Source organism: Rosa chinensis, chromosome 5, assembly GCF_002994745.2.
Source record: "Rosa chinensis cultivar Old Blush chromosome 5, RchiOBHm-V2, whole genome shotgun sequence".
NCBI lineage: Eukaryota > Viridiplantae > Streptophyta > Magnoliopsida > Rosales > Rosaceae > Rosa > Rosa chinensis.
In genome coordinates, this window is record NC_037092.1 from 21,974,344 (window position 1) to 21,990,695 (window position 16,352).

General features: G+C 39.6%; 2 protein-coding genes across 5 annotated transcripts; one reads left to right on the forward strand and one right to left on the reverse strand.

The window, feature by feature from the left end:
- The first annotated feature begins 2,742 nt into the window (after window positions 1-2,742).
- Window positions 2,743-4,422, forward strand: LOC112201547 (cyclin-dependent kinase C-2). Its single transcript, XM_024342446.2, has one exon. The coding sequence runs from the start codon at window positions 2,938-2,940 to the stop codon at window positions 4,288-4,290; it is 1,353 nt and encodes a 450-aa protein (XP_024198214.1). The 5' UTR covers window positions 2,743-2,937; the 3' UTR covers window positions 4,291-4,422.
- A 2,156-nt stretch (window positions 4,423-6,578) lies between these two features.
- LOC112202497 (pentatricopeptide repeat-containing protein At1g53600, mitochondrial) lies at window positions 6,579-11,298 on the reverse strand. Of its 4 annotated transcripts, none has more exons than XM_040505377.1 (3): window positions 9,109-11,298; window positions 8,307-8,754; window positions 6,580-6,770 (listed from the first exon to the last, which is right to left on the reverse strand). In XM_040505377.1, exons 1-2 carry the CDS (start codon window positions 11,267-11,269, stop codon window positions 8,723-8,725), a joined length of 2,193 nt encoding a protein of 730 aa, XP_040361311.1. In that variant the 5' UTR covers window positions 11,270-11,298; the 3' UTR covers window positions 6,580-6,770; window positions 8,307-8,722. The 4 variants fall into 4 exon arrangements, with proteins under 4 accessions (XP_040361309.1, XP_040361311.1, XP_024199275.1 ...); XM_024343507.2 differs by having other exon boundaries at window positions 8,307-8,447; window positions 8,604-11,298; XM_040505376.1 differs by having other exon boundaries at window positions 8,307-8,447; window positions 8,580-11,298.
- Window positions 11,299-16,352: the final 5,054 nt, after the last annotated feature.

Genomic DNA, 16,352 nt, shown 5'->3' on the forward strand with positions numbered 1-16,352 from the left:
CTTACAACAGTGTTGAACTGTTTATTATAGTGTTACTAAGGATTGCCATTTGTTAATCCAAACAACATTTTAGTTGTCACCATTAATGGAATTGGGCTAATTATAGAGCTCATATATCTTAGCATGTTCTTATATTATGCTGCAGAAAAAGGATAAAAGAGGGTTGCTACATACTTTGTACGTATGTGAACTTGTTTTCTTTGGAGCTATTGTGGTTGGAACTATGTTGGCAATACCCGAGCATAAGATGAAGATGAATCGACATTTGAGGGCTGTCGTAGTTGGTTTTATTTGTGATTTTTTCAATGTCCTCATGTACAACTTTACTTTGTTCATCGTGAGTGAGGTCATCAAAACAAAGAGTGTGCAATATATGTCATTACCGCTCTCAGTTGCCAACTTTCTGAATGGTTGTTGCTGGACTTCTTATGCTCTAATTGGAAAAGTGGACTACTTTATTTTGGTTAGCAATGGTCTTGGTACAATTGCTGGAGCAATTCAATTGATAGTCTATGCAATGTAATACATAACTACATCAAAAGATGAAGACCTTTATGACAATCGTACTAATGAAGTGCAACTTTCAACTATGGTCTAATTATTGCCTATCCATCTATTCATAATTGCATTGAATTTTTTTCTATTTAGTTTAGTTTTCATATTAATATGTACTATTTAGCTATCTATCAAATAAATAGAAAAATTTAAATTTTTCTCAATTTAACTATTTCTCAAAATAGCAAATTACCACTACCTATACTTTTAGCCCATAAATTACCATCAGCAAACCTATTTTTTTTAATTCCCATGTGCTAGTGTGCAAGGTATTATCCCTTGCGGTCAGATTCCTTCCATTTTTTAATTATTTCTACTGACAAGTAAATTATGAAACTGCCCTTGTGATTTGGATAATGTGAATTAACACTGCTGAATGTCAGTAGCATTATGAAAAAAGAATATCTCTACATTCCATCTTTGTTTTTCTTAGAAACAACTCATTTATTTAATAATTCCAAAAACTATTTGTACATATTACAATATCAAACTTGGACACTATCATTTATCTTTGGCTTTGCTGCTTCCGCATGCAAGAAGTAGTGTACGGAGGATTAGTAGTATGTCACTCCCAGCAGTATACTAGCCCCAGTAGTATACTGACCTTCAGTAGTGTACTGATCCGCAGTAGTGTATTGATCCGCAGTAGTGTACTGGCCCCTAGTAGTATACTAGCCTGGCCTTCTCGCGTTTGCTCACTTCAGCATTGCTTTCATTAGCTTCATCCTAATTATCCAATAAGAAAGTACCATAAACACAAAACTAAAGCATTACACAACACCACCAATCCAATAAGAAAGTACCATGAACACAAAACTAAAGCTACTGACCCTCAATACAAAACTGAGAATCCACCAAATACAGGGAAAAAAAATTGAAATTCAATTTTATTCAGCACCAATTATTTGGTCATACTTTCAGATCAAAAAGCAGTGAAACCAAATCAAGTAGTTCTGTTGAATAACTACAAAATAGAAAACAAAACAACAAATAGTACCAGATCTGAAAATTTTCAACCGGAAAGTACTGAAAGCTACTTTAACAAATAAGGAAAATAAAGGAAAAGATTTAGCTAATTACCTCATCCTCGCCCTCGCAGTAGTCGTCGTCATCGCCTCCTTCAGCGTTTTATTCGTCGTCCTCATCGTCTATTGACTGAACCGGAGGGCCACCAGAGGACTGTACGACCTCCTGGACATCGTCGTCGTCATCTTCATCCTCATTGTCCTCATCATCGTTGTCATCCTCGTTTTCGTCGCCGTCCTCTTCCTCGTCTTCGAGGTAGTTGTCGGAGTCAGAGTCAGAGGACTCCGAAACTGACTCGTACTGCTCCAATTCCTCGGCAGTCGAAGGCTTTACTTCTCCGCCTAGGTCTCGCGCTTGGTTAGCCGTCAAGGTCGCCCGCTTAGTTCGCCGTCGGGGTCGTGCGCTTGGTTCGCTGCTGGCTCGTGCCCTCGCTTCGCCGGCTGCTTCAATTTAGGGAGGATATGGATTTTGGGACGGTTTCGATTTTGGAACCATTCCGATTTGGGGATCTGAATTTTGGGATTGTTTCAATTTTGGAATCTTTCTGATTTTGAGAGAGTGGCATGTTTGGTAATTTTTGTAATATTTGAGTGTTTTTCTTTAAGATGGGCTGACAGCCTGTTTCAATAATTAGCCGCATGAGATATTAGTTTTAGACTCTGCTATTGGTAAATAGTAGTGTTATTTTGTAGTTATTGGTAAAAAGCTCTTCTCAAAATATGTTTCTATAGTCTTTATCTTTAAAATGAATCGAATGCTTTGCATATGGCAGGACTAGATTGTTTTGCTCAAACCCCGTGAGACATCATTTCAAATAAATTGAAAGAAATGATAAAACAAGGACTAAAACTTTTCTATAGTCCTTGTAATCGATTTCCTTGTCATAAAATTTTTCTTTCACTCAAAAAAAAAAAAAAAAAAAAAAAGCCAAAGCATTTAATAAAAACGTGAACCATTTATTAGTTTCCTTCTTCAGGCCAGAAAAGAAATGTTTCCTGATTTTCCACCGTCCTATTTCTCCCAGGAATTAATTCGAATGTTTCCCTTTCCAAATAGGAAGGGGATTCCTAATGGGAATAACATTCCCAGCCTATAAGAGAGCACACAAGACTGATCATTCTTCAATTCGCTTATCCCTCTCTCAAACACTGAAACTACCTAGGGTTTTCTCTCCGAGCACACAGACCTCGATCCATCGGCCTTCTCGGCTCTCCCCTGAGAAATTAATCAAGTGGGTTGTCTGCTTTTCCCTGTTCTTCATTAGGGTATCCTTCAATTCCCGATTTCCCCAAATTGAAATTTGATACTCTAGACATCAGCGATTCCGATTGCTGAAGTAGATCGATTTAGGGAAAAATGGCAGTAGCGGCGCTTGGGCAGCTCAATTTCGATGAAGTCCCCGGCGGATGCAGAGACTTCGATACCTTCGAGAAACTGCGACTTCTTGGCCAGGGCACTTATGGCGAAGTTTCTCTGGCTAAAGAAAAAAGGACCGGAGAAATTGTGGCTTTAAAGAAACTGAAGCTGGGAAAGGAGAATTATGAGAAGGAAGGCTTCCCCATTACTGCAATAAGAGAAATCAAGATCCTGAGTAAGCTTCGTCACGAAAATGTGATCAAGTTGAAGGAGATTGTGACATCTCCGGTGCGAATTCCGGGTCATGATGCCGGTGACATCTGTATGGTGTTTGAATACATGGACCATGACTTGACAGGCCTAGTTAATCGGGTGAGATTTTCAGTCCCACAGGTTAAGTGCTACATGAGCCAACTCTTGAAGGGGCTTCACTACTGCCATGCCAATGGAGTGCTTCATCGAGATATCAAAAGCTCGAATCTTCTTATAAACAATGAAGGCAGTTTGAAGCTTGGAGATTTTGGGCTTGCCCGGAAAGATTATCAAAATGCCAAGCTTACCAACCAAGTTGTCACGCATTGGTATAGACCTCCAGAGTTGCTTCTTGGGGCTACCAAGTATGGTCCCGCTGTTGATATGTGGTCTGCTGGATGTATCTTTGCTGAGCTTCTATGCCACGGCCGGCCAATTTTCGATGGTAAAACAGAGGCTGATGTTATGAAAAAGATTGTCGAGGTGTGTGGAGTTCCAGATGAGGTCAACTGGCCTGGAGTTTCAGAGCTTCCTTTGTATAACACATTCTTGAAGGCAATGAAACCTCAGCAGAGGCCTCTTAGGCCTCTTAGTGAGACTTTCAGACACTGTGACAGCCATGCTTTGGAGTTGTTGGAGAAATTGCTTACTCTTGATCCTTCTAAGCGAATATCTGCCAAGGATGCTCTAGATGCTGACTACTTTTGGACTGATCCATTACCTTGTGATCCGAAAAGTCTACCCAAATATGAGTCATCACATGAGCTTGATATACAAAAGCGTAAGCAGCAGCCATTGCAAGATGAGGAAAATGCTGCAAAGCGTCAGAAACCGGTGCAGTACAAACAGCAACATCCCCGCGGCATTCCAACACCCAGTCATCAGCAATCTGGACAAGCAGAAGCCCGAGAGCAACCTTACCGGCCCAGCTATCGTTCTCAGTCACCAGTTGCTGCATGGTCTCGCCACCGCTATGAGAGTAGGCCTCCTCGGCCCCCTCCTCGTCCTTCTGCTGGGGGGAGAAGATGTTATCAGAGTGATCGTTCTGCTTCAGGTCGGGACTCAAACATGAGGAGTCGAAGCCGCCATCTGCGTTACTAGCTATTAGAAGTGATGCTTTTACCTATTAACGATGAGTGGGTGTGGCCTGATATCTAGAGTTGCTATAGGTTTTACTTGGCATGACTTGAATTGTATATGTTTCCATCTGTAATTTACCCAAACTGTTCAAATGAAAATATTAAAACTTCCTTCCATGAATTACTAGTTGTTGTGATTCATCTATCTCGTCAGTTCTTGATTCTGTTATGTTTCTTATGGTTTTGTATTCTCTTTTCCGTTGATGGATTGCTATACTTTAAATAGGTGCCAACTTGATCATTTGGTTATTGATCAAGTGGAACTAAAAGAAAACCAAGAGGAATGAAATATGAGAGAAAAATGTAGTGATATATTATGGCTACACAAACTTGCCCTTTTCCACTCTAACCCTTTGGAGGCCTACCATCTATACAAAGTTCATAGGCAACTAACATTAGCTTAACCTTTTTACAGCTATTTGGAAAATTTCATTATACCTGTTTGTCAGCGGTTCTGTTATGGCGGTTTTAGGCTCCTGTCCTTCAGTCATACCAGGGTTCATGGTGGAATCAACAGCCAGAGTCAAAGCAAGTAGAATCCTTATTGGAAAGTCTTAATTTAACTAACCATAACTGGTCTGTGTGGTTAATCTTTCAAAGGCAACTAGGGATATATAGCAAGTCAAATCCCATTTCCTGTCTTTAGAAAAGGTTGCAGTTTTCACTTTCATCCAGTATTCTTCTTGCCTGCTAAATTTCCCGCTTTCATGTTGGTATAACAGCAGCTTATTGTATATGTTTTCATCTGTAATTTAATCAAACAGTTCACTTGAAAATCTGATACTTTGTTCCAAGAATTACCGCTTTTTGTGTTTCATGCATGTGTCTGATGATTTTTTTTCAGGTTTGGATTCTGTTATGAGTTATGACCTTTTAGTTTTGTATTCTTTCTTTCTGGTAATGGATTGCTATACATCAAAACAGGTGCCAACTTGATCACTTGGTTCCTGATCAAGTGAAACTAAATGCAAACCAAGAAGAAAGAAATATGAGAGAAAAATTAATATAGTGATATTTTATGGCTATGACTCAAACCCTTAGAAGGTCTACTGTATATAAATAGACTAATTTAAACCTCAACAGTTCATAGGCAACTAACATTAACTAAACGTTTTTACAGCTAATTGGACAATTTCATTCTACTTGTTTGTCATCCGTTCTGTTATGGCGGTTTTAGTCTCCTGTCCTTCAGTCATGCCAGGGTGCAGGGTGGAATAATCACCAGCCAGAGTCAAAGCAATAAGCATCCTTATAAGGTCTTTCACTAACCATAATAAATCTCTGTGGTTAATTCATATCTGGTATGATTTTCTATTTCAGAAAAAAGGAATGCATACACAGTATCTTTTATTGTGTTTCATGCATGTTGCCTTTTGTTTACGTATTGTTTCATTTATCTGGTTGAATACTTCACTGACAAACAACTGAAGTTTGGATCCTACAATGTATGATTTTGATATGAGTTTGGAACAAAATTTTGTTCTGACTGTAGTAAAATAACATCAATCAAGAGAGAAAAGTTTTCAAAATTCAGGTTGCATTATAGATCTTAGTGGCAAGGCAATACTTGAGATATATATCTAGTCTAATCCTATTTTCTGTCTTCGGAAAATGTTGTAGTTTCACTTTCATCCTGTATAAATTCTTGCCTGCCTGCTAAATTTCATGCTTTCGTGTTGGTATAGCAGTAGTTTATTGCATACTGAACGGAAAGCAGCAGAGGAAAGGTTGCTACTACCGGACTAAATCATGGATTCTTATGAACAATTGTTGTAACTTGTAAAAGGGATGCAAAACAAAGATCAAATACCATATTGATTTATTATGCCATTGATGGTCCTCATAATAAGAGTTTATAAAGCTTTTACCTCTGCTCGTTCATTTTAACGTCAACTTTATCATCTGTGATCCACTTTGATTGTACGTTGGTGATATAGCTATCAAGACCCTCCATGGGGACTTATGACTACTCGCAAGGAAAAGAGTAAAGCTTCAATGTTAGTACTATGAGATGACTATTGCAAAGTCGGTGAGATAAGTCCGTTTGACTTCTACTATGATATGCTATCTCTTGTTCCAGTTTTGGCCTTGGTTTTTCCGATTTAGAAATTGCTATGTTTTTAGCTCCTGTCATCAACTCATTATCATGTAACAGCTAGTTTTTTTTTTTTTTTTGAATTATTTCCAAAAATGAACTAATTCAACTTTTTCCCTCGGTTTCTCAAAAGGTAAAGCAACACAATAATTAGTGTTCGAAGTGCAAGTGCTCTGGCCTTGCTCTGTTCGTCTACAGTCAATTTTAGTTTTCTGTGCTATTTTGATTGCTTTGTCGTGGTAGCAGAAGCAACCTCCTCTCTTGGTTTTCTCGACTTTTCCACGCTAGAGCACGCTCAATATCTGGTTGAATTCCATCGAGGGATTCATGCACCTAGCTTCAACAGGCTGCAAAAGATAATCAAGTCAATTATAGAATGCATGACTAAATCAAACATATCAACAAGTATTTTGCAATATTCCTTGCATACACAAAATTATTTACTACGAACTAGATCTTAGTCTCAATATTTGATGCCTATATATTGGGGACAATGACAAAAAAAGAAAGAAGTACTAGTGGGCTAAATCAACTACAGGCTGCAAAAGATAATCAAGTCAATTATAGAATGCCTGTACAATGACAACAAAACTAATGAACAAGTCTTTGGCAATATTCTTTTGCATATATAAAATTCCGATGCACCAAAGAGTCAACTTATGAACAAGCTAGGCTCGAAAGAAATGTTATCCACATTATATCATATGCGCTTCATGCTTTCTATCTTCATCCTGGAATTGATAAAACCGTAAAGATTGCAGCGAAAAAATCAAATTGTTTAATAAGGTCCAACCACAACCACTCCTAAGCTTGATCAAAATGCATATAATATAAAGAGTGCGCTATACCTTCTTGCTCGATATGCAAAGTTTCAGTAATGAAAGATTTATTTACAAATCTCATAGCCTATGGTACTGCCTCTGTGATTTGTGTTGCTTTTATAATATTGTTTATTTGTATGTACAGAAACCATGGCGTTAGGATTGGGAACCACAAGAAGAATCAGCGATATGAAGCCAGACTTGTGGCCGAACAAGCTGCTTACAGAAGCAAATTGCCCAAACCATTAGATGTTGAAAGAGGTAGTAGTGGAACCAAGGATGGTGGGATGGTGATTTTGGCGGGAGCTGGCGCTGCTGTGGCCACTGCAGCTGTAGCAGGCAGTGGAGCTAGTACTAGTGATTTTAGTGGTGGCAGCGGTGGCTCTGGGGGTGACGGTGGTGGCTGTGGGGGTTGTGGAGGTGGTTGTGGGGGTTCTGGTGGAGATTGAAGTTATGGTTCTGGTTCTGTTGTGGTTATGGTGACTGTTGAAAGGTGATATTACATCATACTACTTTGATGATATACGATTACATCTACCCCGTGCAATTCATTTGCAATATAATTACTACGTCCAATAACTCTTAGGTTTCATATGCTTTCACTATGTTTTGTTAAAAAAATGGGGAATGTTTTCCTACATTAGAAAATGAAGTTTTTCACGAGAATTTACAAGGTATATCGATATAAGGTTCAGATTACTTTATTATGTAGTTAGTAACTTTGTCAAATCTAACCACACAGCAGTCACAAGAATATGGCAAACAATATTTTGAAATACATTACTATCCAAAAATTCTAACAATCTACGAACACTATAGGTCGCTGGGAACCCTGGGCTCCAACTCTCGTTTTAGGTATATGCAAATTAGTGCTATTATATCGATCAATCTCAATCAAATGCGACTTCATTAAGGAGATAGCTAGGGTTTGGTTCGTTCCCTTTTCCCACATGGATAACAAATATGCTTGTAGGCAAAAATACCTAAGACTACAACCAGCCAAAATATATATTTTCATTCAGTATCAAAAAAAGAAAGTTGCTCTTAGCTAGCTCTACATACCTGCGCATTTCCATGGCAGTTCTGATGCAAGGAGGTTACCATGTTCCAGTCAGCTTCAGGTCCTACCGAAGAAGAGCTACTTTGTTATTATCTTCGTCGCAAGATCAAAGAAGAAGGGTTGCCAGAAGTTGTTGTTCATAACTGCAATGTATATGGTGAGAAAGAACCATGGCATATATGGGAACCATACAAAGATCCATCAGATCAAGAAACAAAAGACCTCTATTTCTTTACTGATCAACCCAGGAAGAGTTCTCCAAAGGGATTGCTTACAGTCGGAAGAGTTGGCACCCGCACCTAGAGAGGCGGAAAGACTGGGAAGAAAGCGCATGCTTCTGGTTCTGGTAGTGTTATTGGGTCGAGAACAAGATTTGTATACACGAAGCATGGGTCGGTTCAAGATGGTCACTGCTGGCTCATGAACGAGTTGGAGCTCGATGAATCTTTACTGCACAGCAAAGATCAAGTGAAGGAGAAGAGATATGTTCTTTGTATTCTTAGAAAGATGGATAAAAACAATTGTCAAAGGAATAAAACAATTGTCTCTTCTATTTATTTGTTTTCTTGTTTACATGAAATCATTCCATACAGAACTTGCAATGGTAACCCTTTCCTTTGTACCAAAAGAAAAAAAAAATGGTAACCCTTTCCAAATGCGATTTTCATCTTTCAATTGCCTTAATGCTCCACTAAAATAAGCAAAGGCAGAGCTTGATCTGACGCCCCTGATCGTTAAAATATTGATCGATGGCAAAGACCTCTGCAATTTACTGATGCAGAAAACAATTCAAAGAATGATCACCTTTGGACGATCCAGCTAGCTGTCCTATTTCCATTGTTATGATCCAGAGTATCACTTCAATATCTTGGAAGTCCTGATGGGATTGATCTCCTGCAAGAAATAAATGAACCTTGTCCTTCAATGTAACCCAGCTGCAGCCTGGACTCTTCCTTATCCCTTTTGAATTCTTGGTCATCCTCACTTGGTCTCCATCCTTCACTTTCCCTAAAGTAGAATATATATTGGATAAAACCACATAAGGGGTTGCATTATCAGGCTCCAATTTGATCAGGTGCTGAGTTGCAAGCTCTGCAAGATCAAGACGTAAATGAGCCCTGCTAGCACCAAGAAGAGCTCCCCAAACCCCAGCATGGGGCTCAAATGGCATTGAATGAATCAACTCGACAGCTTCATCTAGCAAGCCAGATCGTCCAAGGAGATCAACCATGCAAGCATAGTGATCCGGTCCTGGTTCTATGTGGTGCAATGATTGCATCGAATTAAAAAACTGCCGTCCTTCTTTTACTAGTCCCACATGGACACAAGCTGAAAGAACACCCAGAAATGTGATTTGGTTTGGCTCGCAACCTTCATTCTGCATGCTCCAAAACAAGTTCAGGGCTTCTTCCCCAAAACCATTTTGGGCAAACCCAGTAATCATGGAGTTGAATGAAACAGTATTGGGTGAAAAGATACTTGTGAAGATCCGATTGGCATCAATGACATTCCCACACTTTGAATACATTGAGACCAGAGCATTTCGAACAGATAAATTATTTTCCATATTCACCTTCAGTGAAAAAGAATGGATCTGCATCCCCTCATTTAGAGCGGCCAAACTGGCTGAAGCACTGAGCACACTGCTCAAAGTAAGTGGATTAGGCCTGGTTGTTTTCCGAAGCATCTTGATAAACCAATGGAGAGCTTCCTCATATTCCTCATTATTTACAAAACCTGAAACTAGAGCAGTCCAAGCAACATCATCCTTCTTAGGCATCAACAAAAACAATTGGATGGCTTTCCTAGTCATGCCCTTGCTTGAGAATCCTGATATCATGGTCGTCCATGAAACTACATCCTTTTCAGGCATCATCTCAAACAGTTTAAAAGCTACTTCAACTTCGGCACATTGAACATAACCTGCAATTAAGGAATTCCAGGAAACTATATTTGTCTTCCTCATCATACGTATTATCTTAGTAGCTTCATCTACAAAACCAAACCTACAATACATAATGATAATAGAATTTCCTAAAAAGACATCATAATCAAATCCCATTCGGGAAACTAACCCGTGCATCTGAATCCCTTCTCCACATCTACCAAAAGCACCACAAGCGTCAAACATTATGCTCATGGTAGTGGAATTGACCTCCACTATCCCCTCCCTTCTCATATCCGAAAACAATTCAAAACCCCTTTCGAACATTCCCTTCTTCATGTACCCATCAATCATTGCCGTCCAAGTAACCACAGTCCTCCCCAGCATCACATCAAACAAATTTCTAGCATCATCAATCCTTCCCAGTTTGCAATACCCATCAACCATGCAACTCTCAGAAACCACATTTCTCTCTGACATTCCCTCGAAAACTCTAACCGCCTCTTCGATTCTTCCCGCCTTCAAATACCCATTTATCAACGCATTTGAACAAACCGGTTCCCGCCACTGAACTGGCATCTCACAGTAAAGCCTCTCAGCCTCGTCGAACATCCACGCCTTTGCGAAACCAGTGATCATCACACTATAAGACACCACATTACGCTCAGGCATCGTACAAAACAACCCAAAAGCTTCATCTACATTACCTTTGCTCCGAATATAACCCGTGATCATCGCATTATATGATGCTACGTTTCGTTGGGGCATTTCATCGAACACCTTGCGTGCCAAGCTAGTTTGGCCATTCTCTGCATATGCAGTCAGCATGGCAGTCCAGGTGATAGTGTCCTTAGTTGGCATACGATTGAAAATCGACTCTGCTTGTTTGAGATCACCATTTCTTCCACTTTTAGTGATTTGGGAGTTGCAGTAAACAAGAAAGCTGCTAGCTTTTCTGCTTTGAAAGTCATAGTATGCTTGAGTAGACAAATATGAGCAGCGAGCCTTATAACGTGGGAAGCTATAGTTGAGGATGTGTTTATGGAAAAGGTTGGTTGTAGTTTGGAGTTTTGTTGGCATCTTAGACTAGAGACTTCTCATCTCTCAAGACTTGTGTTAGAAGATCTGATGAAATTTGATAATAGGCCATGGAAGCACATTCAGGTTCATGAGATTGGGCCGGGCTGACAATTCTGACCCAACCCATAACAAAGCTGGATAGGATTTTTTTTTTATTATTTTTTATTTATATATTCGGATGTCTGAATTGAGTCACCTAAAAAAAAATCATACTTAAGAAGTTCGAATCTTAAAATTAATTTGATACTAGCTACACTTTCAACTCAAAATTTTACCATTAGCAGGGCTGTTTTTTTTTAGGGGCCGTGACCACTTACTCAATTTTAACCTAAAAATTACTCACTTACTCCACTAAGAGTTTTTTACTCTCATTTACCCAATCTAACATCTATTGACAATATTGCCCTCATTTTAATTAATAAATTACACTCATCTCACTCTCTCTCCCTCCCCCCCTCTTCGATCTATTCTCTCTCTCCTCCCCCTCACCGATTTCTCTCTCTCTTTCTCTCAACTCATCTCAGACTCTCTCTCCCAAATTTCACTCTGATTTCGACTTCCGCCTGAGCCAACGACATCACAGTGGGGTTGGCAGTGATGACGAAGTGGTGAGGCCACAGTTGTTTGGTGACTTTCGGAGAAGTTCAACCTTCGGCAGTGATTAGATTCGAACCGAGAAGATCTGAATCGGATCCTGCAGAACTAGACGCCTCGATCACCATGTTGCTTCGAATAGGACTCCGATCCGGAGGCAAGAACCTAGTGAACATAGGCAGCAGATCAAGGAAGCCACCGCCTCAGTGAAAACCCAAAACAAAGCGAATCTCGCCGCCGGGTCAATCCAAAACTCGAATTTTGCACAGCCACCACTCTGGTTTCTCCACTGCCCATCGGCTAGTCCTCCAACCCAATCGGTCACATCTTCCCCCGCCAAATCCAGTCACGACCCCCAAACTGCCACCGGGGAAGCACCGATGAAAAAACCAGCCGACCTCACACTCCGGTGGGTGCCCAGAGCACTTTTTTTTTTGGTATACTGTGAGCTCCAAGAATGAGGAAGGAAAACAAAATTATATGTGCAATTGAACATATAAATTGATCAATTGTGTCTATAGTGTATTCATTTTGGTTTTTGGAGTTTATGCAATTCACTTAAGGGCAATAATATGATTACTGGAGGGCAATAATATGATTCTTGGGGACAATAATGTGATTATTAAGAGGCAATAAAAAGAGTATTGGAAGGCAATAATATGATTATTGGGGGGGGGGGGGGAAATAATATGGTTACTAGGTATTATTTAGGGGGCAATAAATTCATAAGCAGGAATCCGGTCACTAGTCCGGCGACCGGATTAGGGATTCCGGTCACCGGAGTCCCCGGCAGGCTACTGGGCACAGGAGTCCGGCAAGGTCTCTGATGACTTCTCTCACTAAGTGACAAAGAAGGAGAAGGCAAAATTGTCCCAAAAATAATAAAAAAGAATAAAAAAAATACTTAATTGGGTATTAGGGAAATAATCTCTTAGAGTGTTTGGGTAAATGGGCAATCTCTTAGAGTGTTTGGGTAAGTGGGCAATTTTTAAGCTAAAATTGGGTAAATGATCATTTTTTTTAATTGGATTAAATTATGTTTAGTCCCTGTACAATGCCTCAAATATCGTTTTAGTACCTGACATTTTAATTCCATCCAAAAAGTCCATGAGGTCACAATTTCAGTCTAATAGGTCCTCACCGTCGAAATACTCCGTTAATTGGCTGACGTGGCAGATAAGTAGACGCCAACTCAGCAATAGTGGATGGTAAAATGTCGAGAAAACCCTGACCTCCCCTTAAATATTTTTTTTTATTCTTCTCTTTTTCTTCATCCTCTCCTCTTGTTCTTTACTCGAAACCCAGCTCACCTTAAATGAATGAATCCATTTCCAAGATTAAGTATGAACCAGTCGCACCCACTATCCACCTTCAACAAAATCGCCGGCACCATATATCTCTCGACTCGTTCTCCAACTTAGAACGAGGGTTTGTTGGTGGACACCAGCGGAAGTAGCAATAGCGATGCTGAGTTTAGATTTACAAGGAGCGAGTTCTAGAAGAGTCATCAACTCGCCGGGACGGTGGAGTTTTATCAGATTCATGTGTTTCTTTGCTACAAGATTCCGCATATTTGGCCGCCGAGGATTGAGGCGACGAAGTTTTGATCGGCTGCTCTATGCATCGGTGATGGCGAGGAGGGTTGATATGAATAAAGAGGTATTGTTTTTGTTGGGCGTTTGGTTTGTATTGTGGTGAATTGAAATGGGTATTGCTTGAAATGGCAGAAACTTTGTTAACATAGAAGACATTGAAATCTGGGGTGTTAAAAGAGTGGATTTCTTTGCTTAATTTTCATTTCTGGAATCTGGGTTTTCAAATTTGGTGCTTTCAATGCTTGGGTTTTTTATTTTTCTTTTTGGGTAGTTAGATTTTGTTGATATTTTGGGGTTTTTGGGATTGGATTGAAGGTGAGGAAGAAGAAGAAGAAGATGGAGCTCTCATCGTTTAGCTCCATCTCGTGGGTACAGGGACTGCTCTGAAGTTGATGGAGCTTCGTTTTTCTGAAGGAGGCAATCGTGGTCTACACGGGCCTATCTCCGACGACCTTCTTCACGCTCAGATCTATGAAGTGTCTCAAAGTAGGTGTTGAATCGAAAATTTCAATTTAGGGTTTAACTTCTGGGACTGTGATTGTTGTGCTTATCTGATTTCTGAAGTAGTCAACTGGGTTTCTATTTTGATGTTACTTTGTTATCTGGTAATTTTAAAGTTGGAGACTTGATCATCTGATAATTTCTGGGTTCTGTTAATTGTTGAATTTGGAAGATGATAAAGACTTGGGTAGAAACTAGAGCTGCAAATTGTTTCAATTTGGGGATTGCGAATTTGCGATTTTTCGATGTGGGTTAGTGATTACTATCTGTGTGTTTTAACTTTTAACCAATGGATGTTGTTTGTTGAGTCTCACCATTGTGATTAACAAGGTGGCTGCTTTTCATTTCACCGCTTGATGAGAAAGTGTTTCTATCTAGCTAGGTTTATGTTAGAGGTTTGAAATTTAGTTCTTTCGATACAAAATAGAAGTGTTTGGAATTGTTTTTTATGCAGCTTTTGTTTATGTATTTGCTAGTTCATCCATGGTATTCCGTTCAAATTGGTTTTTGTAGAGTTAAATTTGTAGTTGGTGGAATTTGGTTTTTGATGAACTTTGGAAATACCTAGATGTTGGATATGTTAGTTTGATTTATTGTGCAGGTCTAGTTCTTGGAATTTGCTGATATATGATATATATGGCAATGGGATTGGTGGTTGAGCTCGAGAGAGAGCTCGGTGGAGGTGGTTGTGGTGGTTTGGGTGTGAAGAAGAAGTAGGAAGAAAAGAAAAAGAACTGGAATAAAATAAATTAAAAAGAAGAAAGGAAGGGAGAAAGATTATAAGGTTATATTGGACATTTCACCATTATCGAGCTTACTTGGCGTGGTTTGGATTGCCACGTCAGTAACTTAACGACGCAATTTGACGGAATCTTAACGGTGAGGACCTATTGGACGGAAATTGTGACCTCAGAGACTTTTTGGATGAAATTAAAATGTCAGGGACTGAAACGATGTTAGAGGCAGAGTACAGGGACTAAGCATAATTTAATCCTTTTTTATTCTTCTTGTGGTACTGTTTCTGATCCATGCGCAATTCCTAAGCTCGTGCAAGCATTTTCTTTCTCTTTGTTTATTTTTCTGACAGAAACACCCCTTTTATCATTTACGATATTAGATCTATTATCTGATCAGACCAAAAGGCAAGAAAGACAAAGTGAGTGATCGATTAGGAATTCCAAATCTAGTTCGATTGAGATTATTGTGCCTGACCCCTTTTTGTGGGCTGGTTTAGAGTTTTATTTTATTTTGTTTTGTTTACTTACTCTTTTAAGTCATTAATAAGTCACTACCACATGGTAGGATGAGGTGGGCTTTGTCCAAATCTGCGCATCTTGCGTGCCTTGTCTGCCCTAGGGATGCAGCGAGTTCTTCGCTTTGTTAAGTGGTCGCAACCTCCTAGTGGCAGGATGAAACTAAGTGTCCCCGGATTTATTTTCCAGTGGTAACATAGTGGGAAAACTGATTTTATTATTAAAATATGGCTTCAAGTAAACTTTTACTTTCTGGTATGTCACCATTCTTGTAAAGCGAATATAGTAGCTAGAAGTGCACTCTCCGCTAATTGGTGCAATTTCGAATACATATTCTTACTTGAGACGCATGGTATTATCTCGGGTGATTCTTTTGATGCTTATCGTTATTTGGGGTTTAGGTACTATGTCCCCCCCATGTATTCTATGGTTTCATTAATGATCATGGCCTACGGGTAGCCATTTCTGCCTATCAGAACTGATGGCTTAGAATACGGTGATGATCTTATTCTTCTCCATAAGGAGGAATATATACTGATACATCCCTATACATTAAGGTAAGTAATAAACAAGATATTGGACTCCTATAAGATATCTGATTACAATAGGAAACAGGATCCTAATTAAATACAGAATATTCACAGCTCATTCCAACACTCCCCCTCAAGTTGATGCATAGATGTCAATCATGCCCAACTTGGCAAGTGAGCTGTTAAATACTTTTCCGGATACTACCTTGGTAAGGACATCCGCCAACTGGTCCTCTGATCGAACGAAAGGAAACTGAATTATCTTCCTGTCCAAATTCTCCTTGATGAAATGTCGATCTACCTCTACATGCTTTGTACGATCATGTTGAACAGGATTGTGCGCAATCTCAATTGCTGCTTGGTTGTCACAGTGCAAACTCATTGAACTCTTACTCTTGAGGCCCAAATCTTTTAATAGATGTCTAATCCATAACAACTCACAAACACCATGAGCCATGCCTCTAAATTCAGCCTCAGCACTGGACCTAGCAACGACCTTTTGTTTCTTACTCCACCATGTCACAAGATTTCCTCCAACAAAAGTGAAATATCCTGAAGTAGACCTTCTATCTACCTTTGAACCTGCCCAATCAGCGTCTGTATAACCTTC

Coding starts and splice junctions, on each gene's coding strand:
- LOC112201547 (XM_024342446.2), top strand. CDS start 2,938: ATGGCAGTAGCGGCGCTTGGGCAGCTCAATTTCGATGAAGTCCCCGGC.
- LOC112202497 (XM_040505375.1), bottom strand. CDS start 11,269: ATGCCAACAAAACTCCAAACTACAACCAACCTTTTCCATAAACACATC.